Source organism: Canis lupus, chromosome 16 (assembly GCF_011100685.1).
Source record: "Canis lupus familiaris isolate Mischka breed German Shepherd chromosome 16, alternate assembly UU_Cfam_GSD_1.0, whole genome shotgun sequence".
NCBI classification, from domain to species: domain Eukaryota; kingdom Metazoa; phylum Chordata; class Mammalia; order Carnivora; family Canidae; genus Canis; species Canis lupus.
This window is the reverse complement of record NC_049237.1, coordinates 14,505,314-14,531,751: the sequence shown is the minus strand read 5'-3', so window position 1 is coordinate 14,531,751 and position 26,438 is coordinate 14,505,314. Positions and strand designations below refer to the sequence as shown.

General features: G+C 46.7%; 1 protein-coding gene across 15 annotated transcripts in view; it reads right to left on the bottom strand.

Annotated features, from left to right (window-relative positions):
• The window catches only part of LOC610578 (up-regulator of cell proliferation), a 51,221-nt gene that overhangs the window by 9,220 nt on the left and 15,563 nt on the right, over positions 1–26,438 (bottom strand). For 2 of the 15 annotated variants that reach the window (XM_038559595.1, XM_038559603.1), the window contains exons 1-4: positions 14,495–14,616; positions 12,748–12,875; positions 824–850; positions 452–522 (exon numbers count right to left, since the gene is read on the bottom strand). Coding sequence is in view for 4 of the 15 variants with exons in the window: in XM_038559591.1 (XP_038415519.1) it covers positions 452–522; positions 824–850; positions 14,495–14,508 (112 nt within the window). In the remaining 11 variants the exon portion in view is untranslated. Of the gene's footprint in view, positions 1–451; positions 523–823; positions 851–5,055; positions 5,333–12,747; positions 12,876–14,494; positions 14,625–15,566; positions 15,654–16,370; positions 16,484–18,194; positions 18,222–26,438 lie in introns of those variants that run through there. The other 13 variants (XM_038559591.1, XM_038559593.1, XM_038559601.1 and 10 more) reach the window with 10 other exon arrangements.

The window sequence follows — 26,438 nt, the reverse complement described above, 5'->3', positions numbered from 1 at the left end:
GTGTGGCCATCACACCTTAACGCTGAAGTCCTGAGGGACAGCCATTGACCCAGCCTCCAAATCCACAGAGAAAGAGATTGAGCCATGCGAGCCACGACCAGGAAGACCACAAGCCCCAGTTTGCCTGAGACGGTTCCAGTTTATAGCTGTGGTCCCAACAAAACACTCAGAAGCGCCCAGGTCAGAAACTAGGCAGTCACCATGAGCCAGTCTCAGGGTGGCACCTGTGACATGCTCGACTGCAATAATATGTTCCTGGTAAACTGGGGATAATCACCAGTTTGAAACTGAATCCTATTTCAAATATATGAAAGACTTTTAATAAAAGACCCTTAAATGGAATCTTTTTGTAAAAGGAAAAACAAGAGCCCGAGGCCTGTGTATATTTAAGGTCTATGCTCCCTGCCCACGGCGCTGCCAGAACCCAGGACGGCCACCAGGCTGACATTACCTCCAATGGCCACAGCTGTTCGTCTCTCGGATGCTTTTATTTCTGGGGCCACTTCTCCCAAATCTGAACGTCTGAAACAATTCCAAAGTAAAAACAATAATTAAAATAATGAAGTAATACAATTTAAATCTACTTATCAAGTTGGCTGCATATCAGAATCATCTCTTAGGGAGCCTTTTAAAACTACCAATCCTGGCCACACCCCAGGCCACCGAAACCAGACCTGGGGGTTGGGCCAGGGTGTCGTTGCTTTACAGAGTACCCTTGATGGTTCTAGTGTGCAGCCACCACCGAGAAGCGCCGAGAAGCGCTCTCCACGACTGCAGGCCAGAGTGTAAATCGTCATTCAAAAAGACATAAAAATATACATACCCTTTGACCAGTAATTCCACTTCTAGCCTAAGGAAATAATTAAGATTTAGTTATAAAGATGTTGATGCCAGCTTACATATAATAGCGAAAAACTGGATGCCTTTTAAAATCAAAGTCTAATTACAGAAAAGTATGGTACAGGCTCATTCTGTAGTTACCAGAAAACATTGTATGGATCTCGTTCTGTGGACAAAATGATGTTGAATGATGTTATGGAGTGATGTTAATGATGTATATGCTAATGGGAGGAAATATATGAATATTCATATTTACAGTAGGAATATTAGTTTTAGTGAAATTGAGTGTATTTATGTATTTATCTACAGGTATATAAGGAGATCTAGAAGAATGTTCATCAAAAGTTAACAGTATGGGCAGGGGGGGTGATCCTGAATTCTTTTAAGTAGATTTGGTAAATGTAGTCCATTTAAGAATAAACTATTTTAGGTTTATTATAAGAATGAGTAAATATGTTGCTTTTGTCGGGAGCCAGAGTTCTATTGTTGAAGGGACATACAAATATGGAAAAAAGTGGGGCACCTGGGTGGCTGGTTGGTTGTGTGTCTGCCTTCGGCTCAGATCGCGATCCTAGGGTCCTGGATGGAGAGCCCCCCATCCCCAGAAGCAGGCTCAGCAGGGAGCCTGCTTCTCCCTCTGCCTCTGCTCCTCCCCCGGCCGGTGCGTACACTGGAACCAGAGGTGTAGCATGAACACATGATATCCACACGCATACTCGTGGGCCTGTGTACATGCACGTTTCTGTCTATATGCCTACCTTTCCTAGCTCTGGCCACTGAGAGGCACAAAAAGCAAAGATACTATCTAGCAGCACTGAGCACACCCTGTAATATCGTGCTGTACTAAAGGACACCAGGTCTCCTTGGAGAGATGGCTGATGCCAGGGCCACAGCAGGGAAAGAACAAGAGGAGTCGGAGTGTCTTATTTCAGAAAATAAGGAAGCGCTCCGAACTCAGGAGCCAGCTGGCAAGCCCGGGCAATCTGAGCATGGACTTAACACATACAGTGATGAGTGAAAAACCACTAAGATTTAGGAATGAATGAGTCCATACGGGTAATATATAAGCAAACGGGGAGGGCGGGTAGACGGCTCTTGCTTACAACCATCTGAAGGGTAGGAGCGCTGTATCATTCTGCAACCACCTCAACCTCAGGGATCATTGGTTCAAGCCAAAAACACCAACAAACGCCAGCTCTTGAGAAGAAAATGTTGATAGGGAGCAAGATGTCTGCCCAGTTTCAACATCGCTCCTTGCATGCATCCGAGAAGCATGCCAGGAAGGAAAGACCTGGTACTTATAGCACAGACCCCTGAGGGCTCCAGTCAGCGGGCGGGTGGGGCAGGAGGTCACCACGCACCCCACTTGTCCCACCTGAGAGAGGGTACAGCATCACTTGGCCCTGGGCGGATCACAGGGACAAATGCAAAATGCAGCTACATGGGGGTGCGGGGGAGGGAGGACTGCAGTATCTCAAAGTGCAAGGTGAGGGAAGTGTTCCAGACTCAGGTGGCCCCACACCTGCGCCCGCACGGATCCCACACTGGAAGGGGACACCTTGGGGCCCACGGGCAGAACTGGGCCGTGGGTGCCACGTAGGAGAACACTGGTGGATGTGGACACGGCAATGTGTGCAACATACTCTCTAGTGGCTAAGAGGGACATGACACACGAGTGTCTTTGAGGGGACAGAAACACAAACAGAGACAGAGGGAATGCGAAATGAGAATGTAAGTGAGTGCAAACACTGAAAAGCAGACTCGAGATAAGGGGCCTTTTATTTTTATAATTTAGCTCTAGGTACAAATTATTTCACTAAAAAATGTAAAACTTTATTTTTTTTTAAATTTTTATTTATTTATGATAGTCACAGAGAGAGAGAGAGAGAGAGAGAGAGGCAGAGACATAGGCAGAGGGAGAAGCAGGCTCCATGCACCGGGAGCCCGACGTGGGATTTAATCCCAGGTCTCCAGGATCACGCCCTGGGCCAAAGGCAGGCGCCAAACCGCTGTGCCACCCAGGGATCCCAAAAATGTAAAACTTTAATAGTGGTTACTTCCCACTGGGTGGCAGGGACATGAATTTATTTTGTCTTATTTGTATTTCTTTAAGCAGAATTATATATTGATTTAAAAAGGATAAAAGACCTATAAAAATGATGAGGCGAGCAGGGTCTGGGTCAGAGTTAAGACATGCGGGTCCCCAAGGAGACCAGAGTCTCCGCAGCCTCTTCCAACAGCACATAGACATTGAGCTCTGTGCAAGGACCCCACACACAGAGCAATCCAGCTCCCCTCAATTCTCCAGCAAAACACATCAAATCCACCCTCCCAGAGGAAACTCCAGAACCCCCGGTTGCTCTTCCGACACATTCTCTGGGTTTCTCATCCTCTGCCCTCTGTGAAGAGTCCTGGTAGCCACAGTGGTCACTGGGCACTAAGCAATGCTCGGACCCTGACGCTGACAAAAAAATAAGTTTTCATTGCTTTTGTAGTAAGGAAAAGAAAGTAACCTTAAAAACAGACACCACCGCAACAGGTTAAAACTAGTCCCCAGTAGAAGCAGGCCTAGCCTGGCAGCGGCCACGCACACACGGCGCCTAGGATCTGGGGGGCCAGGCTCCTCCCACGGAAGATGGGCTCCCAGGGCAGGAGCTGAACCCCAACCCACTCCTTCCCACACAGGAAAGCAGGCCACATGTAGATGACCTGAGCCTGTGCCAGTTTGTGAAAACGTGCATGGAATCCTGCCCCTCACCATTGTCAACATAGCGCTGCAAGCTGCAGGCAGAGCCCTACCTGGGGGAAAACGACAGCTCAGCTTTGCCTCTTACTTTTTCTTTCACGCCCCACTTTCAACACCCACACAGCCTGACCTGGGCCCCAACCCCACTGGTCTTCATCTCCCTTTCTGGCATGGAGCTCCTAAGGATGGGGGGTAGGTTGCCTGGGGAACCCTCCATGTCCCCACAGGGTGGAAAGTTCCAGTCCAGAGAGGGGAGAGGGGCTGAAGGCTGAACCAATCACCGACAGCCAATGAGTCACCCAAGCATGCCTGTGTAACGAAGCCCCCATAACACCCCAGAGGGACAGGTCTCTGAGAGCCTCCAGGTTGGTGAGCACAAGATCTGGGGAGAAGGCGGGCTTGAAAGGGCCTGGAGGCTCCCTGTCCCTTCTGCACACCTTGCCTTGTGTACCACCTCCATCTGGCTCTTCCTGAAGTACATCCTTTATAGGAAATGGATCATCTGGTACATAAAATATTTCCCTGAGTTCCATGAGCCATTCCAGCACATTCCCTGAACCCGAGGAGGGTTCATGGGACCCCCAGTCTACAGCCCGTCAGTCATAGGCATAGCAATGGCCCTGGCCTGAGGCATCTCAAGTGGGGCTGAGGGTGGGGACTGAACTCCAAACCTGTGGGATTGATGCTGTCCAGGTGGATGGAGTCAGACCCCCTGCTGGTGTGTCTGAATTCTCTGTGGGGGGGAACCCCCAACATTAGTATCGGGGCGAGAAGACCATCTCGGGGGTGATCGCAGTGAAACAAGGTCCTAAGAGTGGGGCTCCTCTCTGAAGGACCAGTGTCCTACAGGAGGAGATGCCGGGGAGCTGGCTCTTTCTGCAGTTGCACGGAAGCGGCCACATGAGCACACAGTGAGAGGGCAGCTGTCGACAAGCCCAGGAGGGAGGCCTCAGGAGAACCCAAAGCCTACCAAGCTGCCACCAGGATGTCCAGATGGCGAGGACGGTGAGAAACTAGCATGTGCTGATGAAGTTGCCTGGCCTGTGAGCCTCGTGACGACACCCTGACAGGCAAACGGAAGCCCCCAATCTGCAAAGTGGAAACAATACTCCAAGATATGCCCTCCCACAGCCAGCAAACACAGCTTGACCCACAGAGGAGTCTCCCGGTCCCCCTTGGGCTCACTCTCTTTACAACTCAGATTTTAGGTGACTTATATTATAGTTTGTAACTACAAGAATCATAAAAACCAGCCCATCTGCCAATTCCAAGTACAGCCCTGTTCTGAGCAAGAGCCCTACTAGGTGTCCTGCGGCCAAGACGGCGGGACCCCACTGCATCCCCAAGGCCCAGACATAGACAAGGGGGGCTTTCTGCAAAGCAGGTTTGGAAAGTTACTAATAGCATTACTATCTTCTTCTGGTTCCCCATAAGACAAGATAAAATCCAGAAAAGTATCAAGAAAATACCTTTGCCCTTTTGAGAAGTCCTCAACAAATGAACGAATCCTGTCGCCACGTCATCTATCCACGTTGCTGTGGCTCCTGCTGCTTCTGTGAGGCCGGATCCAACCCAAGGGCTCTGCTTCTCCTGAGGCCCCATTGGGGTGCCCAACATGGGACCCAGCTCAGGCCCTGCCGGAGCTGAGAGCGTAGAGGCCCAAGGTGGGCTGACATGACTCAGACAAGGGTGACCTGACCGCGGCCCCAGGAGCCCAGTGCACCAGTAGCTCCTCCTCACTAAGGCGGAAGCAGATATTCCGGTTTGCTCCCTTTGAGTCTGGCAGCACAGTGAGGCCCTGGACAAACCAGCGCTGGCTGCCTCGCTGGCCGTCTCTCCGAGGCGACGTGGCCACGCACGCTTCCCTCATCCCTTTCCTCCCTTTTTCCAAATGCCCAGCAGATGGATCTGCAGAACTTTTCTACTTAACACCTGGAGTTTCTGACTCCAGACAGCACAGCCTTCAATGCTCGCTGACCTGCTCTGACACCAGAGATCCCAGGGACGCCCACTCCTCAGACAGGGTCCCTCAATGCCCAGAACCCAAAGCAGGGCGAGCTCCACCCAGAAACCCAGCTCCTTCACCAGGTGGTGCCAATAAAACAAGACGAAAGAGAAAACCATTAGGAACAAGAGGATGCTGGATACACAGAGGTGCGTTACTCACCCTAACGCAGCCAACAACGTATTACTAATTGCTTTCGATAGCAAAGTCTGATTCAGTGCTTGCTGTTTGATGCTGACAGCTTTTGAGACCTGCCTTCCCCTCCTGGCCCGCACCTGGGCCAGCGGACAAGAAAGCCCGGAGATGCCTTCCTCTGGCACTGGCTGGACCCCTCAGCCCATCACCACCCCTGAAACAAAACCCAAAGCCAACTGCTGCCCAGAAAGCCTCATTAAACTAGTAATAAACCTTTTTAACCCAGCGTGGTGTATGTTGTGGGTTGAAATGTCTCCCCCAAAAAGATATGTTCAAGTCCTAACCGCAGCATGGTGCACAAGGTCTTATTAAGAAATAAGGTCTTTGCAGATGAAATTAGTTAAAGGACGACCAGGTCACACCAGGAAGGATGGGTCCCTGACCCAGCAGGTGGTATGGCTGGAAGAGGATGGTGTGGACACATTCGCAGGGAGAAGAACACGGGACAGTGGTGTTGCCGTGTCCACAAGCCCGGGATTACCAGCAGCCACCAGATGCCAGGAGGGAGGCAGGTGTGGGGGGGGACACCCTCCCACAGAGCCTCCGGAAGGCACCCCTGTTGAAGACTCCCAGCATCCAGAGCTGAGAGAGGATATGTCCTCTTCATCACGCCACCCAGCCTGTGGCACTTTGTGACAATGTCCCCAGGAGACGGATGTGGCCTGTGTGACTCCTGCCGTTGTCTGCACATGGCCTTCTCCTGGTATGTCTCTTCTCTGCTTCCCGTAAAGACACCACTCACTGGATGAGGGCCCTCTGAACCCAGTAGGACCCCATTTTAACTAATCACAGGCAAGAAGCCTGTTTCCAAAAATGGTCCACTCACAGGGAGTAGGGTTAGGACTTCAATATATGTTTGGGAGGGGACACGATTCAACCTCTGACAATATCCAAGCCCGAACCAGAGGCTGTCCCACCTTTGCAGGGTCTCACCGTGCAGTGGCAGGGACTGAGAAAACACGGGTGACCAGGCTCCATCGTGTGGCATGGAGGTGGGGCTGGGGCGACACAACTTAACGCAGGATGTGATGACACAGAAAAGAGGCCAGCACTGTGCAGCCTGGCAGTGAAGTCCCCAAACTGTGCTGGAGCGTGCGGGGAGCATGACAGACAGGCCCTTTGCTGCCCTCCAGCTCTTGGGCACCTGGCGCTCTCCCGGGGCAGGGTAGCTGCACAGGCACATGGCAGGCAACTGTCCTGGCTGCTGCTCCTGCCACCTCCGCGGGCCCTAGGCCCACCGTCAGCGCCACATCCCAAGCTAAGAATGTTCCCGGGACGGCAGCCCGGGTGGCTCAGTGGTTTAGCGCAGCCTTCAGCCCAGGGTGTGATCCTGGAGACCCAGGATCAAGTCCCACATCAGGCTCCCTGAATGGAGCCTGCTTCTCCCTTTGCCTGTGTCTCTGCCTCTCTCTCTGTGTCTCTCATGAATAAATAAAATCTTAAAAAAAAAAAAAAAAAAAGGGATCCCTGGGTGACGCAGCGGTTTGGTGCCTGCCTTTGGCCCAGGGCGCGATCCTGGAGACCCAGGATCGAATCCCACGTCGGGCTCCCAGTGTATGGAGCCTGCTTCTCCCTCTGCCTATGTCTCTGCCTCTCTCTCTCTCTCTGTGTGACTATCATAAATAAAAAAATTTTTAAAAAAATTTAAAAAAAAAAAAAAGAACGTTAACAGGAGAGACACGGTGTGTGACACAGCAAGGCTCTGTCCTGGGTGCCTGCCACGCGGGTCCCCCAGCAGGAGGAAGCAGCCCTAAAGCCCAGATCCTCTGGCAGCTTACTCAAGAGCTGGTCACACCCCACAAATCACACATGTACAGACCTATGAGCTTCGGCTGCCAGCCCAGCCCTGCCCTGCACATCTGCTTAGGCCGCCACGAGGGTGCAGAGAGATATTCATAGCTGGGAAGCCGGTTCCTATGGGGCCAGGTTGTCCGGGATCTACCCTCACACTTAATTACTGCTGGGAACTTCCCTCGGAGATTGGGACCCAAATATCCACTATCCCTGCTCCTAGCTCAGCGAGATCAGCAAGTCACACTTCTCAAAGTTTTATGTTGAGGGTGCGCTGGAAGATGGACAGGGGGACACCTGGGTGGCTCAGTGGTTGGGCGCCTGCCTTCAGCTCAGGTCATGATCCTGGGATCCAGGATCGAGTCCCACATTAGGCTCCCTGTGAGGAGCCTGCTTTTTCCTCTGCCTATGTCTCTGCCTCTCTCTCTCTCAGTCTATGTCTCTCATGAATAAATAAATAAATCTTAAAAAAAAAAAAAAAGGAAGATGGACAGGGCCTGCACTGGGGAGCAGGGAGCTGTGGGTAGAAGGGCAGGCGGGGGCCCTGGGGCAGCAGGGGCCAGGGTGGCGGGGGCCCCAGGCAGCGGCTACCTCTGGGCAGAGAGTGGACAGGACACACTCTGGACCGTGCTCTGACTGCAGGGGCCGTGCCTGTCTGCTGCTGTGAACAGAGGAGGGGTGACACAGGTCAGACCTAGGTGGTGGTGAGCAAGTGTGTGAGAAGATGGACAGACAGACAGGCTGACCAGACCTCAGCAGGCTGGCACTACGAGGCTGGCCTGGGACCAGTGGTAAAGAAACTCTTCATGTCTTCCCACCTTCCTGAATTCTCTCACTGTGGCCGGCAGTTTTCCAGATCTATTTGCAAATAAAAATCAAAACCCAACTGCTATGCTGTAGACAAGCAGAAGGGTAGAGATAAGAGGGGAAAACTCTTACCCACCAGCCATATCAACAAGAGAGAGATTAAGAATATACGTAATGAACATGCAGCGTCCGTATGAGAATTTTTAAATACTAAAGAAGAATACAAAAGATTTGAACAAACGAAAAGGCAGGTCCTAACTGAGAAAACAAGGCTTAATGTGACTTATCTTTTTTAAAGATTTTATTTATTTATTCCTGAGAGACAGAGAGGCAGAGACACAGGCAGAGGGAGAAGCAGGCTCCATGCAGGGAGCCCGATGCCGTACTGGATCCTAGGACCCCGGGGTCACGCCCTGGGCCGAAGGCAGACGCCCAACCGCTGAGTCACCCAGGTGCCCCTTAATGTGCCTTTTTTTTTTAATTTTTATTTATTTATGATAGTCACACAGAGAGAGAGAGAGAGAGGCAGAGACACAGGCCGAGGGAGAAGCAGGCTCCATGCGCACCGGGAGCCCGAGGTAGGATTCGATCCCGGGTCTCCAGGATCGCTCCCTGGGCCAAAGACAGGCGCCAAACCGCTGCGCCACCCAGGGATCCCCTTAATGTGCCTTTTAAGTCAATACTTGCTAAACTAGCATCTAGGTCAAAAAACAGATAAACTGATTCTATGGAGAAATGTTTATAATGACAATCAGGGAAATTCTAAAAAAGAACAGTAATAAAAGAGAACAAAGCCCACCAGAGAGGAAACCACAGGACCAGCCACCAGAAATGAAGGCTGCAGGCCCGGTGGGTGAGAGGACAGCCCAGTCATGGGTGGCCTGGGGACAAACCCCCACCGGCCAGGAACCTCACCCCTGCCCTGGGAGCTCAGAGTGTCTGGGGTCATTCAGGCCTGAGAACCTGGAAGAGTAACAGCAAATCCTGACCATTCCCTTCTCCAAAATGAGTATCAACTACATTTAAGATTTAAACTGGAAAATGAAACAAAAAATGCACTGAAAGGAAATATTAAAGCCTTAAAACCCAAAGTTGGAGGGGCGCCTAGGGGGCTCAGTAGGTGAAGCATCTGCCTTCAGCTCAGGTCATGATCTCAGGGTCCAGGATTGAGCCCCACATCAGGCTCCCTGCTTCGAGGGGAGTCTGTTTCTCCCTCTCCCTCTGCTGCTCCCCCTGCTTGTGCTCTCTCTCAAATAAATAAGCAAAATCTTAAAAAAAAAAAAAAAAAAAAAAAAAAAACTCCAGGTCGGGAAGGCTTCATAAAGTCACAAGGCAAACGATGGACTGGGGAAATGTGTTTGTGACACAAAGGGCTGGTTTTGTCCACATACAAGGAACTACAAAGCTGTGAGAAAAAGCCAAGGATCCAAAGAGAAACAAAAGTGAGAAAGGACATCACCCAAACACACTTTAGTGTTTAAAACAAAACAAGGAGTCCACAGGTCTCCTCTGCCCTGGGCGGGACACACCTGCATCCCCCCCAAAGGCTCTTGTAGGCCTTGTGAAATGCAAACCACAGGTGTGTTATTTGTTTTTAAGAAGAAGGCAACTGAGAATCACCTGAAACATCACAACACAGCAGCCGACCCAGAACCAGAACCTGAGGCCTCCTTGCCAGGCAGGTGGTTCTGGAAGCAGGGCCCCAAGTGGGAGCCTATCACTTAGCCACAGGGGCTTCTGAGCCACTGCCACTCTCGGGCCTCTTTTGTAAAACCGGCATCCAAGCCACAGCCGTTCTGGTCACGCCGCTTCCTCCCCCACTGAGCCTCGTGAGCACATCCCTGCTCCCGCTGCGTCCAGAGCGGCCAGGGACATGCCACACGTGCTCTGCGGGATGAAACATAGAACCAAGACTTTTGTTTGTGCCTCGGGAACTAGACTGCAAGCGACTGCAGGCGACTGCAGGCGACACTAGTGGGGCGATTTTGCATCAGGTTTTTACTTAAACAGTGTAGCTGAGCCTCGGTTCCCTGGTCTGTCAGGACGGTGGGGACAATGGCCTAGGTTAACACAGGCAAAGGCAGGTGGAGGGGGCCCGACGACACTCTTCTGAGAAGTGAGCAGAATGTACATTTAAAAGAACAACTCCGGGGGCGCCTGGGGGGCTCAGCAGTGGAGCGTCTGCCTTGGGCTCAGGGCGGGACCCCGGGGTCCCAGGATCGAGTCCCGCATGGGGCTCCCTGCGTGGAGCCTGCTTGTCCCTCTGCCTGGGTCTCTACCTCTCTTGCTGTGTCTCTCGTAAATAAATAAGTAAAATCCTTCAAAATAAATAAATAAATAAAAGACACTCCCCCACCCCGACCCCGGACACTGGTGGTTCTGGGTAAGAGGCTCTTCCCTGCGCTTGATAGAGACTGGCAACATGTTCACAGGCCAGGCAGGGAGTTTCTATCTTTAAAGACTCGGCCAGTGAAGATACCCGTCGCTTCCTAGTTCCTACTCGATGATTGCGCATCACACAGGCAGAAATTTTAAAGTCTCATGTCATCTACTGGGAGGCACAGAGACCCCTGAAGTCCAGCGGTGGGAAGGGGAAGGCAGTTCCACGGCTCATGAGGACACTTCAGGAGGATCAATTTAAAAAGACAGGCCTTCGGAACGCCTGGGTGGCTCAGCGGTTGAGCATCTGCCTTCAGCTCAGGGCATGACCCTGGGTCCCGGGATCGAGTCCCACATCGGGCTCTCTGTAGGGAGCCTCCTTCTCCCTCTGCCTGTGTCTCTGGCTCTCTCTGTGTCTCTCATGAATAAATAAAATCTTTAAAAATAAAATAAAATAGGGACGACCGGGTGGCTCAATGGGTGAGTGTCTGCCTTTGGCTCAGGGCATTATCCTGGGGTCTGGGGATCGAGTCCCGCATTAGACTCCCTGCATGGAGCCTACTTCTCCGTCTGCCTATGTCTCTGCCTTTCTCTCTGTGTCTCTCATGAATAAATAAAAAATATTTTTAAAAATAAATAAAATAAAATAAAATACAGGTCCTCTGACCACAACGTCCAATTCTGTGAATCTACTCTAGAAAAACATTTCTGCATGTCCAGGGGGGAGATGCGATGTGCAGCATTATCTTACAGGGAGAACCGGAAACCCCTTATCTATATAACATGACCATGCTGCACAATATCATATAAACGCTAAAATTCAGGTAGACCCGATCCTGTTCTGACACGGGGAGAAGTGTACACCATACTGCCAGGTGAACAACGTAAGCTGCAGGACTATATGAGAGCAGTCAAGTAAAAACAGAGCCAGTACATGGGCCAGATAGCAAATCTTGTTATATATAATCTACCACAATAAAAAGAAAATTGGGCTGAGGGGACAGAGCAAAGAACAAACATAACATGTAAACGCAAAGGACAATGTCAGGATGCTTGCCTAGTGAGTTGGGGGGGCACCCCAGTTGTATCTGGAAGGCCATCTCTCTGATAAGAATCACAGCCTAATTAAATATAGCCTAATTAAAAACACACCAAAATTGTAAAAGTGGTGAACTATGGAAATTCAGATTACATTTGATTTTCATTTTGTTTTAGGATTTTTGGTTTTTTGAATTATCTACCATTAACAATCTGAAAACTAGCGGGCACCTGGGTGGCTCAATTGGTTCAGCATCTGCCTTTGGCTCAGGGCGTGATCTCAGGGTCCCCGGATTGAGCCCCGTGTGGGGCTCCCAGCTCAGTGGGGAGTCTGCTTCTCCGTCTCCCTCTGTCCCTCACCCTTGCTTGCCCCCCCCCATATCTCACTCAGTAAATAAATAAATAAATAAATCTTTAAAAACAAAAACCTGAACCATATATTTATTTAGCCCAAGTAATCCAGGCTTGCTGCCCTCCAGGTGGGTGTAGACAGGTGGTCATAGTGCTGCTGGGGTAGAGCCCCTTAGAAACGGGCTGTGGACAGCGAGGCTAGAGACCTGGTCCCAGCAATGCACGCACTGATTTCAGGGAACACATGGACTCCAGACACCCACCAGTGAACCATGGACCCCAGGCTAAGAACCTGTGACTTAGACGACATCTAAGGCCCCAGGAAGGGATGCTGTCTGGCAGAGAACACGTGCTGGGATCAGCACAGATGGAGGACAGAGCCCAAGGGGTGCTGATGGCAAAGCCACCAGCTGTGAGTGCAGAGACAAGCCTTGACGCCCGCAGGAGGGAGTGGATGGAGGCAGGTCCCCAAGCTCCATCTGTCCTGCCCCCTCCACACTGCTGTCATGTGGACTGCCCCTCAGTGAGCCCACAGATGAGGCCAAGTCCCACAGCCTGACCCAGCAATCTTGTCTCTACATAGCCCCAAACTCACTGGGCTGTGGCTCATCCCAAATGTGTCTTTTCCTCTGTTGCCTTGCTTCTGGCCATTCCCTTCTGCATAATCCCCAGCACATCCATCAGGGCCTCCTCTTTCCTTCCCAGCTGTCTTATAGTGATTCGCTGAGGAAAGAACACCAGAGTCAGAGGCCCCTCCATACATTCCATAGCCCAGGAGGAATAAGAGGTCCCTTCCCACATTGGCCCTGAAGCTCTGGGCTTGTTCCCACGGTACAAGTCCAGCAGGCGGGGTCTCTGCTGGTCAGCTGACCAAGCCAGGCCAGAAAGTCCCCGGAAGTCAGGTCTTCCTGGGTGGACTCTCCCTACCAGTGAAACCTGTAGAATAGACACCTCGAGGTTAATCTGGAGGCGTGGACTGTTCCCAGTGCATATGCACCATACTAACGAGCCACAGTGCGTAGCTCTCTCTATGAAATCCAGCAAAGGATGCTGAAAGTTTCGGGGCCTTGGCTTTCCGAGGAGTATGCATCAGAACATTACAGATTAGCGCTCCCTGCAGACTCATAGGGTCACTCATGAGAGTATGGAATCAAATCTATGCTACTGCCTCCCCCACAGGGACACCACACCAGCCCACAGTTAAGTCCACCTCTGACCCAGGCCTACAAAGGGGTGCGTCTGGACACCAAATGTGCCATCAGGTTGGAAAGGCCTCACGGCAGCCCCACACAGGCCTGGACATCATGCTGCTGCTGGCAGGCCACCCCACCTCACTGTTATCTGACAAGAGGGGCAGGGACATGGTGGGACCTTGAACTCTGGTTCAATCCAACCGGCCTTCTGAGGGATGGGCCAGGTGTTTAGCCTATTATGAGCTCAAAGTACTAGCTACTGTGTCACCAAAGCTCCCCAAAGCAGGAAGGCCAGCAGGTAGCTGGAGAGTGCCCATGACTCGGCTGCCCTGCCAGCAAATCCAAGGCTCCCTGCAGGCCTCGGGCAGGGACAGTTCACCTGTCACCAGCCTGACAGTACCTCTACCCCCGAGGGACTGCTGTCACTGCCACTGGGCCTAAGACCCTCTGAATGTGGACAGTCGTCACCTTAAGAATTTCACCAACTAAACCAATGACCTTGAGACTAATTTTCCTCCTCTGTGAAGGTACTGGGTTGTCGTGTCCAGCTTTCACGACTAGTTAGACTATGGAGGCAGAAACTAATTGTAATTAATGGCTGAGGTTTTATTTCGTCAGGATTTTTTCAAAAATTACAGTTGGTGTGTGTCACCATGTTTCCGGAGAGAAAAAGCGTTTTAGCAGGGAGGCAAGGCCAGGCGGTGATGTCAGAACAGGGGCTGCCACCCCAGCAGGGCCCGCAAGGCCCGCCCGCGCCCCGGGACTCAGCCACGACCTTCGGGCCCCTCGGCTGCGCCCCGCGGGCCAGCCCAGCGCCCGCCCCCACCGAGCCAGTGGGAAGCAGCTGCGGGGGTGGGGGGGTGGGGGGGCACTCCCAGGCTCCGGGGCCATGCACGTCCTCCCCACCTCCCCGCCAACCCCGACCTGGGCCCCCACCGGGAGGCCCGCGGCCCCCCCCTCCCCTGCCCTGCCCTGCCCAGCTGCGCCCGCCCAAGGTCGGCAGGAGGGCCTGGGAGGGCCGCTGGCCCGGCAGGCGGGGGACGCGGAAGGCCGCGGAAGGCCGCGGGCGCTCGCACCTGCACCGGAGCCCCCTCCCCGCGGCCGCGGCCCCCTCTCCCCCTCTCCGGCGGGCCCGAGCGCCGCACTCACCCGGGCGACGCCATCAGCGCAGCGAGGTCTCGGCGCTGCCGCCGCCTCCGCTTCCTCCACCCGAGCGCCTCCGCCGGGGAGGGGCCTCACGCCGGCCACGGCCGCCCGCCCGGGCCGCTCTGGGCTGCGGGGGCGCGGGGAGGGGGCCCGCGGCGGTGGGGGGGGGGGCAGGGGCGCGGGGAGGGGGCCGCGCTCGGGACGGGGACGGGGCCGGCGGGGAGGGGGCCTGGGGCTTGGGAAGGGGGCCCGGGGGTGCTGGGGGGTGCCGTGCTCGGGGAAGGGGCCGGGGGCGCAGGGAAGGGGGCGGGGAGGGGGCCGGGGGCTCTGGGAGGGGGAGCTCTAGGAGGGACCCGGGGCGGCGGGACGGGAGGCAAGGGCCCTCTGGGAGGGGGCTCGGGGCAGCAGGGGGTGGGAGGTGGGGGGCGGGGGCCTCAGATAGCAGGGGGTCATGGGAGGGTCCTGCAGTCGCCCCCAAAGGCCGAAGTTGGTGGTGGGGGTAGGCAGCACAGACTTGGCACCCAGACCAACTGGGTGCAGCTTTGACCCGCCCACCGCCCACCTGCCCTGGTGCCAGCAGGCCAGGATTCCTGGAGGGGGAAAGACGGGGCCAAACCTGCCGAAAATCTGCCCCGGGGCCACGAAGCAACTGCCGGACCAGGTGAGGTGGACACCTCCCGACCACAGGATTGGATTTCCTCCGTAAAAGCCTTTTCCTTCACCCAGGAGAGCAAGGTGCTGTTACGACTATTAGCAAGCAGTAACCTATTAATTGCTGTGCTTTTTTTTTTAAAGATTTTATTTATTTATTCATGAGAGACACAGAGAGAGAGAGGGAGGCAGAGGCACAGGCAGAGGCACAGGCAGAGGAAGAAGCAGGCTCCATGCAGGGAGCCCGACGTGGGACTCGACCGGGTCTCCAGGATCAGGCCCTGGGCTGAAGGCGGCACTAAACTGCTGAGCCACCCTGGCTGCCCCTTGCTGTGCTGTCTTGCACAAGTTGTCGGCCTCTCTGAGCCAGTTACCCCTTGTGTTCAGCCCTAAGGACTGTGGAGCACTGTGACCATCCCCTTACCTTGTGTTAGGAAGCGATAACAACCACGAGTCTGAGGATACTACAGAGGGTTTCACAGGCACCCCAGGAGTGCTTGAGCCTCAGTTCCTGTTCCAGCACAAAATTTTGAGAAATAAATGAGCTCTTGTAAGTGAAAACGCTTAACAAAAGCTTTGGAAAATGTCAACCACTGTTGACCACATTTCTGTGTTCTAGTAGACATTACTGATATTTGACGTGGGAAAGACCTGAGAGTTCCAAGCCAGGGCCAACAAAATTCTTGAGCCGTTTTTGGTACAAAAGCGTAGTTTTATTAAATCACGAGGTCGCCACCCTGGGCAGAAAGAGCGGCTCGGGGTCATGAGGAGGGACCCATTTTATACTTTCAAGTTGGAAGGCAGTTGGGATGGCATAAGTCTCTAAGGAATTTTTTTTTAAGATTTTATTTACTTATTTGACAGAGAGTGAGCAAACACAAGCAAGGGGGAATAGCAGCAAGAGGGACAAGCAGTGTCCCCATGGAGCAGGGAGTCTGGCCCACGATCCTGGGATCAGGGTCCTGACTTGAGCTGAAGGTAGCCACTTCACCCAGAGCTACCCAGGTGCCCCTCTAAGGAATTTGGAAGCCAAGTTTCCAGGACCCTGAGGGGGCTAGCTGTGGTTAGGATAAGGTCATTTATTACCATCTAATAAACCTGAGTCCTGAGTCCCTTCAGATAGACATGGTGGACCATATGCTTGGGAGGGGATGCCAACATGTATCTTGGGGGCTTTAGAGATGAAGGAAGTTTCTAAAGGAACTTTTATATGTTAGAGGAGACTCACAGGGTCCTGGGGTCGGGCTAAGGTTGTCTTTGCCCTTAGCAGAGTATCCACATCAAGGCAGCTGATTACCTAGAGGAAGGTCCCTCTGCCTGGTTCGAGGATGTGTCTGTGGGCTGCAGGAAGTAAGGAAATTTAATAATTTCTCTTCTGTCTTTGCTTCCTACATCAATAATTATTCTATTTCTACTGCTAATAAGAGTAAGAGCAAAGACAGGAGCCTAAGGCAGGGGTTGAAATCTGGACTCCACCCATAAGCAACTCTGCAATCCCAGCAACAGAGAACCTTCTCAGGGCTGGAGTTTTCTTATTGGAAAAATGGGGTAAAAATTGGCCTTCCTCTCTCTGAGGGTTGAATGAGTTAGAATTTGTAAAGTGAGTAATACTTTGGCTAGTACATGGTCTCTTTCCCTTCCTGAGAATCCATCCGTTTTGAGCATCTTTGTTCCCAGGAAAGATGGAAGGTCAAGAAATTGCTACCTTAAATTAGAAGGTAATTAATGCTCTGTAAAGTTAGCTAAGTAAAGCCATAAGAGCTATGAGTCGCAAATTGGGAATAAATCCAAGAAGACCAGGATTACAAAGACTGAGGAGGAGGCAACTGCTAAATGGTCTGATTCAAGGTAGTGAGGGAGGGCAGATAATTTTTTTTAAAAAAACTTATTTGATTTAAAAATACAGGGATCCCTGGGTGGCGCAGCGGTTTGGCGCCTGCCTTTGGCCCAGGGCGCGATCCTGGAGACCCGGGATCGAATCCCACATCGGGTCCCCTGTGCATGGAGCCTGCTTCTCCCTCTGCCTGTGTCTCTGCCTCTCTCTATTTCTCTCTCTGTGACTATCATAAATAAATAAAAAAATTAAAAAAAAATTAAAAAAAAATAAAAATACAAATATTTTTATATATTCATATATTTTCTAAAGTAATAACTAAATATAAGTTCACTGAAATATTCTTCCTCAACATGAATTTTAGGGAGTATGTGCCATTTCACTGCCTGGTGAATGATCATGTTTTAACCAACCCCTACTCATGAACATAAATACTGCTGCCAGTATTCATTAGTATAAGAAATATGGACAATAAATATCTCCACCCATGATTATTTCCTTAAGCCAAGTTTCTAGGAGTTGAATTTCTAGGTCAGATGATATCAGCATTAAGTCTTTTCAGATACATATATAATACACATACATACACACAGATACACAAATATACATACACTTACATGTACACACATTCATCTATATGCACATAGACACACACAGATTACTCTCCCAGCGGCCACCAACACTGATGAGAGTGCCAGTTTCCTAAAACTTGCTCTATAAATTTAACAATTTCTCTTGTTGCCAACTTGATAGATTAAAAACTAGTATTTTTGGCAAAATGGCAGACTAGGAAGTTGCAAGCTCTCATTTCTCCACAGAAAAGTGAAGAAAACCTGAAACTGTCTGAACTCATTTTGTAGTTGCTCCCACTCCTTCCCTAGGTAGCAGTGGGCTTGGCCTTGAGCATCCCTGTTTCCCAGTACCCACACACTTATTGCCTTGGACGGGCCTGGTCTGCATACTACCATGGAGCAAATGGTAAAGGGAGTCCCTCACAGTGAAATGATAGAATGGTAAATCATAATTCACAGCAGTATGAAGGTGTAAAGATCTCTTATAAAGATAAATTTACAGGCAAATACAAAAATCAAAATTTTAATTTTGGTAGTAACTCCACTTTTTATTTTCAATAGGACTTAAAAGACACATGCATAAAAATCATTGTTATAATTATATGTTACTAGGCACAGTGTATAAAAATGTAATTTGTGGGGGCACCTGTGTGGCTCAGTCGGTAAAGCATCTGTCTTCAGCTCACGTCATGATCCCAGGGTCCTGGGATCAAGGCCTGTGTTGGGCTCCCTGCTCAGTGGGAAGTCTGCTTCTCTTTCTTCCTCTCCCTCTGTGATCTCTCCTGCTCTCTATCAAATAAATAAAAATTTTTTAAATGTAATTTGTGATATTAATAACTTAAAGGAGAAATAAGTGTAAAGTATAGAGTTTTTGTATGCAGTTGAGGTGTTCATTAAAATTAGATTTTATAAATTTAGGATGTTTTATGTAATTCCCATGGTATCCACAAAGAAAATATCTTTTTTTTTTTTTTAAGATTTTATTTATTCATTCATGAGAGACACAGAGAGAGAGAGAGAGAGAGAGAGGTAGAGACACAGGCAGAGGTAGAAGCAGGCTCCATGCAGGGAACCCGATGCGGGACTCGATCCTGGGACTCCCAAGATCACGCCCTGGGCTGAAGGCAAACACTAAACCGCTGAGCCATCCAAGGATCCCCAAGAAAAAATCTATAGAATATACAGAAGAGTATATACTGAAGGCAATCAAAACGTGTCATTACAAAAAATCAGCTGACCAGAAATAAGGCACTAATAGAAGAGAGACAAAGCTATAAGGCAAAACAATAATAATTTTTAAAAAGACAAAATGAAAAATAAATAAATAAAAATAAGACAAAATGGCAGTAGTAAATTCCTCATCAGCAATTATTTCAAATGTGAATGGATTAAATTGTCCAATCAAAAGGCAGAGATTGGCAGAATGGATTAAAAAAAAAAAAAACAATCCAAACATATACTGGGTATGAGAGACTCACCTTGAGTCTCAAGATAGAAAAAGACTGGAAGTGAAAGAATGGTAAAAGATGTTCATACAAATAGTAACCAAGAAAGTTGGGTAAGCTACTTAGATAAAATAGACTTTAGATTAAAACTGTTATAAGGGATCCCTGGGTGGCGCAGCGGTTTGGCGCCTGCCTTTGGCCCAGGGCGCGATCCTGGAGACCCGGGATCGAATCCCACGTCGGGCTCCCGGTGCATGGAGCCTGCTTCTCCCTCTGCCTGTGTCTCTGCCTCTCTCTCTCTCTCTCTGTGAGACTATCATAAATAAATAAAAAAATAAATAAATAAAAATAAAAAAATTAAAAAAAAAAAAATAAAACTGTTATAAGAGGGCAGCCCCGGTGGTGCAGCGGTTTAGCGCCGCCTGTAGCCCGGGGTGTGATCCTGGACACCCGGGATCGAGTCCCACGTTGGGCTCCCTGCATGGAGCCTGCTTCTCCCTCTGCCTGTGTCTCTGCCTCTCTCTCGCTCTCTCTGAATAAATAAATAAATAAATCTTAAAAAAAAAACTGTTATAAAAGATAAAGGAAGATCTTATATATTTTAAAAAATAATCAATTCACCAAGACATAACAATTATAAACATATATGCACCAAATAAAGAGCCCCAAATTATATGAAGCAAATATCACAGAATTGAAGGGAAAACTAGTTCTATAATAACACGTGGATATTTCAATCGTCATTTTCCACAGTAGATAGAAAAACCAGAGAGAAGATCAAGAAGAATATAGAGGATCTGGAGCATACAAATCAGTTGTGTCCCACAGACACATACAGAACACCACATTCAGCGCCAGCATAACACACATTCTTCTCAAGTGTATGTGGAACATTCTCCAGAAAAGACCTGACATGTCAGGTCACAAAACAAGTCTTAATAAGTTTTTAAAAAAATACATCATTAAAAATATCTTTTCTTATCACAGTGGGATGAAACTAAACATCAAAAGTACAAAATGGGAAAATTCACAAATATGTGGAAATTAACATACCCATAAACAACTGACAAATGATAAGTCACAAGGGAAACTAGGAAATACCTAGACAAAAATAAAAACACAACATATCCAAACATGTGATACAGCAAAAATAGTGCTAAGAGGGAATTTTATGCATGTAAATATCTGTTATGAAAGAAGAAAAATCGCAAATCAGTAACCTAACACTATGCATCAAGGAGGGGAAAATGAGTACACCATCCGCAAAGCTTAGCAAAAAGAAGGAAATAATAAAGACTAGAAAAGAAAAAATAATAGAAAAATAGAAACCAATGAAATAACAAGCTGATTCTTTGTAAAGATCAAAATTAACAAACTTTTAGCTAAATTCACAAAGGGGAGAAGACATAAATCACTAAAATCAGAAATGAAAGTAGAGACATTACTACTGATTTTACAGAAATCAAAAGTATTATAAGAGAATACTACAAATGGTTGTATACCAACAAATTGTATAACCTAAATGAAAAAACTAATTTCCTGGAAACATGATCAACTGAATAATGAAGAAATAGAAAATCTGAGTATATCTATAACAAGACATGGAAGTAGTAATCAAAAAACCTCCCAACAAGGAAAACCATGGACCAGATGGTTTCAATGGTTAATTCTATAAAACATTTAAAAAATATAACATTGGGATGCCTGGGTGGCTCAGCAATTGACTGTCTGCCTTTGGTTCAAAGCATGATCCCAGGGTCCGGGGATCAAGTTCCACATCGGGCTCCCTGCATGGAGCCTGCTTCTCCCTCTGCCCTTCTCTCTCTCTCTCTATCATAAATAAAAATAAATTAAAAAAAAAAAAAAAAAGTACCAGACCCTTCCTTTTCTGAAGGCAAGAATCACTTTCTATAAAAAAAAAAAAAAAAAAAATTACTCAGAATTGGTAGAAAAAGAAAACTAAACATACAAGTTAAAACAATAAAACTCTTGGAAAAAACAAAGGGGCAAAGCTTCATGACATTGTATTTAGCAATAATTCTTTTGGATATGACATCAAAAGCACAGGCAACAAAAGAAAAACCTTGATCAACTAGACTTCATCAAAATTTAAAATTTTTGTGCATCAAAGGACATTATCAAAAGAGTGAAAAGATAACCCATAGAATGGGAGAAGATATTTGCAAATTATATACCTGATAAGGGATTAATATCCAAAATATATAAGGTATCCCTACAACTCAACCACAAAAAAACTCCAAACAACCCAATTAAAAAAACAGGCAAAGGGCTTGAATTGACATTTCTCCAAGGAAGATATACTTAATGGCAAGTGAAATATGTTCAACATCTTTAGTCATTAAAGAAATGCAAATAAAAAAAACACAGTGAAATACCACCTCCCACATACTAAAATGGCTATCACCAAACAATGGAAAATATCAAGTGTTGATGATGCTGTGGAGAAATTGGGACCCTAGTACTTTGTTGGTGGGAATGAAAAATAGTTCAACTACTGTGGAAAACAGTTTGACAGTTGCTAAAAATGCTAAACATAGAAATAGCATATTATCCAGCAATTCTGCTTCTGGGTATATATCCCAAAGAAGTGAAAGAAGGAACTCAGACACTTATACATGGTTCACAGTAGTAGGTGTTCACAATGGTGAAAGAGTGAAAACAACCTGAATGCCCCTAACAACTGAATGGATAAACAAAATATGGTATTAACATAAAATGGAATATTATTCATTCATAAGAAGTGGAATTCTGATACATGCTAAAACATGGATAAACCTAGAAAACAAGCTATGTGAAATAAGTCAGACACAAAAGGATACTGTGGGACTCCACTTATATGAGGAACCTAGAAGCAAACTAACAAACAGATACAGAAAGTGAATTAGGGGTTGCCAGGGGCCAGAGATGGGGGAATGGGAGTTACTGCCTGGTAGTTACAGAGTCTCTAGAATGATAAAGTTTTAGAAATAGTGATGTCATGTTTGGACAACATTGGGAATGTAATGAATGCCACAGAACCATACACTTAAAATGATTACAATGGTAAGTTTTATGTTGTATATATTTTGCCAAAAAAAAAAAAAAAAACTGAAGAGAATCTATCTGAAAATCTCAGAAATTTAAGAAATATATTGTTGAAAGAAAGGTCTGAAAGATTAGATTTCCTAAAAACAATGTAAAACTCTGGAAAATTATTCTAATTTTAAATTAAAAAATGAATTGGTAAGAAAGCTGTGAATCCTCTGGTCAGGTCAGAAGCAAAGAGGAGAGCCTAGAAAGTGATAACAGCTTCCTTCTCTTGGAGGCCTTCACCAGACCAGAGAATCTGCATTTGGAATTTCACGGCTTCAGGTGTCTGAGGAACAGAAGACAACTCTCAGGACCCATGCAAGGCAGGGACTGTAAAAGAGCAGCCTCCATCCCTAAGGCTGGGACTCCAAAGGGTCATACCTACAGTTTTAACAGTGAAATAGAAATAATTGGCCTCCACCCCAGAGGAGAGTTGAGTGTCTCCAATTTGGTTTAGGAAAGGATTACTTCTGAGAATATGGAAACCACAAGTGGCCCTTACATGGCTGTGCAGCCTGAATTCACACCACCTGGGTAATCTGAAAATTGAGAAGCAACTTTGGAGTGATTCTGGGTTGGGAGTGCTTCCAGAGCCTGGAAGAAACAAACACAAATTTCCTTTGGAAGGATCCACATTCATTCTGGACATAGAAAATTTATGAAATAAAATTCCAAAGAAAAAATCCAAATAAATTTTGAGTCAAAAAATAACACAAACAGAAACAAGACACCATGAATCAGAAAAAAACTGGAACAGACTTTTAAGAATCTCTATTAATGGAATTATTAGACACAGACTTTACCATAACTATGTTTAATACTTTAAAACAGGTAAAAGATAATCTTGAAATATACACAAAAGAGGATGCGCTTTGAAAAACAATCAAAATTTAAATAAAATAGAATTGAAATTACAATGTAATGGATGGATTTAATAGCAAATTAGACATACTGATATTAGTGAAATGGAAAATAGAACTGAAAAAATTATCAGTAATGGAGCAAAAAGTCAAAGAGAAGGAAAATATGAAGAAGGGTTAAGAAACACAGAAGATAAAATCAGAAGGTCTAACATATATATAATTAAGGACCCAGATGGTAAAAGAGGGAAAACAGAGAAGCAATATCTGAAAAGATAGTAACTAAGAATTTTCCAGAACTGATGAAAGATGCAACCTTACAGATTCAAAGGGCTAAACAAATCTCAAGAGGGACAAATAAGGGCAGTCCTGTTGGCTCGGCGGTTTAGCGCCACCTTCAATCCAGGGGATGATCCTGAAGACCCTGGATCAAGTCCCAAGTCGGGCTCCCTGCATGGAGCCTGCTTCTCCCTCTGCCTGTGTCTCTGCTTCTCTCTCTGTGTGTGCCTCTATGAATAAATAAATAAAATATTTTTTTTTTTAAAAAAGAGGGACAAATAAAAAGAAATCCACACCTGGTTACATAAGAGTGAAATGCATAAAATCAAGAGGATGTACTTTAGGCAGAGGAAATTGGCAGATGGAAGATCAGGGCTGCATGAAGTAATCAAGAGCACAGGAAATAGTAATTTAAACAAACATTGGCTTTAAAAACAATAATATATTGTGTTATATTAAAAACAACTTTGAAGGGCAGCCCCGATGGCACAGTGGTTTGGCGCTGCCTGCAGTCCAGGGCGTGATCCTGGAGACCCGGGATCGAGTCCCATGTCAGGCTCCTGCATGGAGCCTGCTTCTCCCTCTGCCTGTGTCTCTGCCTCTCTCTCACTCTCTCTCTCTGTTTAATAAATAAATAAATAAATAAATAAATAAATAAATAAATAAATAAATAAATCTTTAAAAAAATAAATAAAAAATAAAAACAACTCTGAAGCAAGAGTTGTAGGAAAAGTAATGGTCTCCCAAAGATGCCCACATCCTAATCCCCATCGCCTATGAATACGTCATGTCACATGGCAAAACAGCCCAAATTCACCATCTTCCAGTTCTGTAGGTTAGAAGGTGTTGGCAAGGCTATTCTCCTTGCCTTAGCCCCCTGGGGAGAACTGTTCCCTTACCTTTCCCAATTTCTAGAGGTGGCCTGTTGATCCTATCTCATAGCCCCTTCCTCATTCTTTAAATCCAGCAGCCTTCATCTCATCTTTTCTTCTGCCTCTGTCTACCTTCACAGACCCTGGTAATGACATTGCCCCTTCCCCTAATCCAGATAATTACTTCATATTAAATGCAGCCAATTACTAACCTTAATTCCATCTGCAACTGTAATTTTTCTTTGCCATCATCCAATGCTTGAGAAGCACACACACACACACACACACACACACACACACAAAAACCTATAAGCATAAAGAATACATGAAAAAAAGAACTTGATCTAACATACATATATAGAATATTATACTCAACATCTATAGAAAAAGCATTCTTTCAAGTGCACATGTAACACATCCCCACTCCCTTCCCCTCTGACAACCATCAGTTTGTTCTGTATATCAAAGTCAATTTCTTGATTTCTCTCTCTCTCCTTTGTTCCTTAAATTCCACATATGAGTGGAATCATATGGTATTTGTCTTTCTCTGACTGACTTATTTCAATAAAGGGTTAGTATCCACAATATATAAAGAACTTACACAACTCAACACCCCCCCAAATTATCCAATTTTAAAAGTAACCAGAAAATATGAACAGACATTTCTTCAAAGGAAATAGACAGATGGCTAACAGACACATGAAAAGACATTCATCATCAGTTATCATCAGGGATGTACAGGTTTATTTCTGAGCTAATCTATTCCATCTGTCTAAATGGCTATCAGATACCAACACCACACCATTTTGACTACAGTAGCTTTGTAGTAAGTTTTGAAATCAGGAACTGTAAGTCCTCCAGATTTGATCTTTTTTTCAAGATTGTTTTAGTTATTCACTGTTCCTGAGATTCTGTATAAATTTTAGAATGGATTGAGGGAAAAAAATCACTAGGATTTTGACAGGATTGCACTGAATATGTAGTTCACTTGGGTAATACATCTTAATGATATTGTCTTCCAGTCCACGAACATGGGATGTATTTCCATTTATTTATATTTCTTTTATTTCTTTCAGCAATATTCTGAAGTTTTCATTGTATGTCTTTCATCTTCTTGGTTAATTCTTAAATACTTCATTCTTTTTATGCTATTATAAATAGAAATGTTTTTGTATTTATTGATTCATTTATTCAGAGAGTACAGGAGTGGTGGGGAAGGGCAGAGGGAGAGGGAGAGAGAATCCCAAACAGGCTCCATGCTCAGTGCAGAGCCTGACACAGGCTGTATCTCATAACCCTGAGATCATGGCCTGAGTCAGATGCTTAACTAACTAACTGAGCAACCCAGGCACCCCAAGAACTGTTTTCATAATTTCCTTTTCAGTTTGCTCATTGTTAGTGGATGGAATTGCAACTGGTTTCTGTATTAATTTTGTTATCTTGTTCCTTTGCTGAATTCACTTATTAAATAGTTTTGCAGCATCTTTAGGATCTTCATCTAAGATCGTATCATCTGCAGAGATTTTACTTTTTTCTTTCCACTTTGGATGCCTTTATTTTTCTTGCCTAACTGTTCTAGATAGATCAGTGGGCATCCTTGCCTCAGTCTTTCACCATTGAGTGTTAAGTTTGCTATGTTTTTCATGTACAGCTTTTATTACATGGAAGTAGTTTCCTATTATTTCTAGTTTGTTGCGTTTATCATACAAGAATGTTTTTCTTTCATACAAGAATGTTGAATTTGACACATGCCTTCCCTGCATCAAATGAGATGATCATGTGTTTTTCCCTTCATTTTATTGATGTATTGCACCATATTGATTGATTTGCATAATTTGAACCACTGTGCATACCAAGAATTAATCTCTCTTGGTCATGATTATAAAATCCTTTTAAAATGCTGAATTGTTTACTAGAATTGTGTTGAGGATTTCTGCATCAATGTTCAAAAGGAACATTGTAATTTTCTGTAGTTTTTGTCAGGGTTTGGCCATTAGAGTAATGCCAGTCTCATAGAATGAGTTACAAAGTGTTCTCTTCAATTTTTTGGAAATGTTTCAAAAGTTATTCTTCTTGGGGTGCCTGGATGGCTCAGTGGTTGAATGTCTGCCTCAGCTCAGGTCATGACCTGGGGTCCTAGGATCCAGTCCTGCATCAGGCTCCCAGGAGGAAACCTGTTTCTCCCTCTGCCTGTGTCTCTGCCTCTCTCTGTGTGTCTCTCATGAATATATAAATAAAATCTTTTAAAAACTTTTTAAAAAGTTATTCTTCTAAATTTTTTGATAGAATTCACCAGTGAAACCATCAGGACTAGCACTTTTTTTTTTTTGCTGGGAGATTTTTT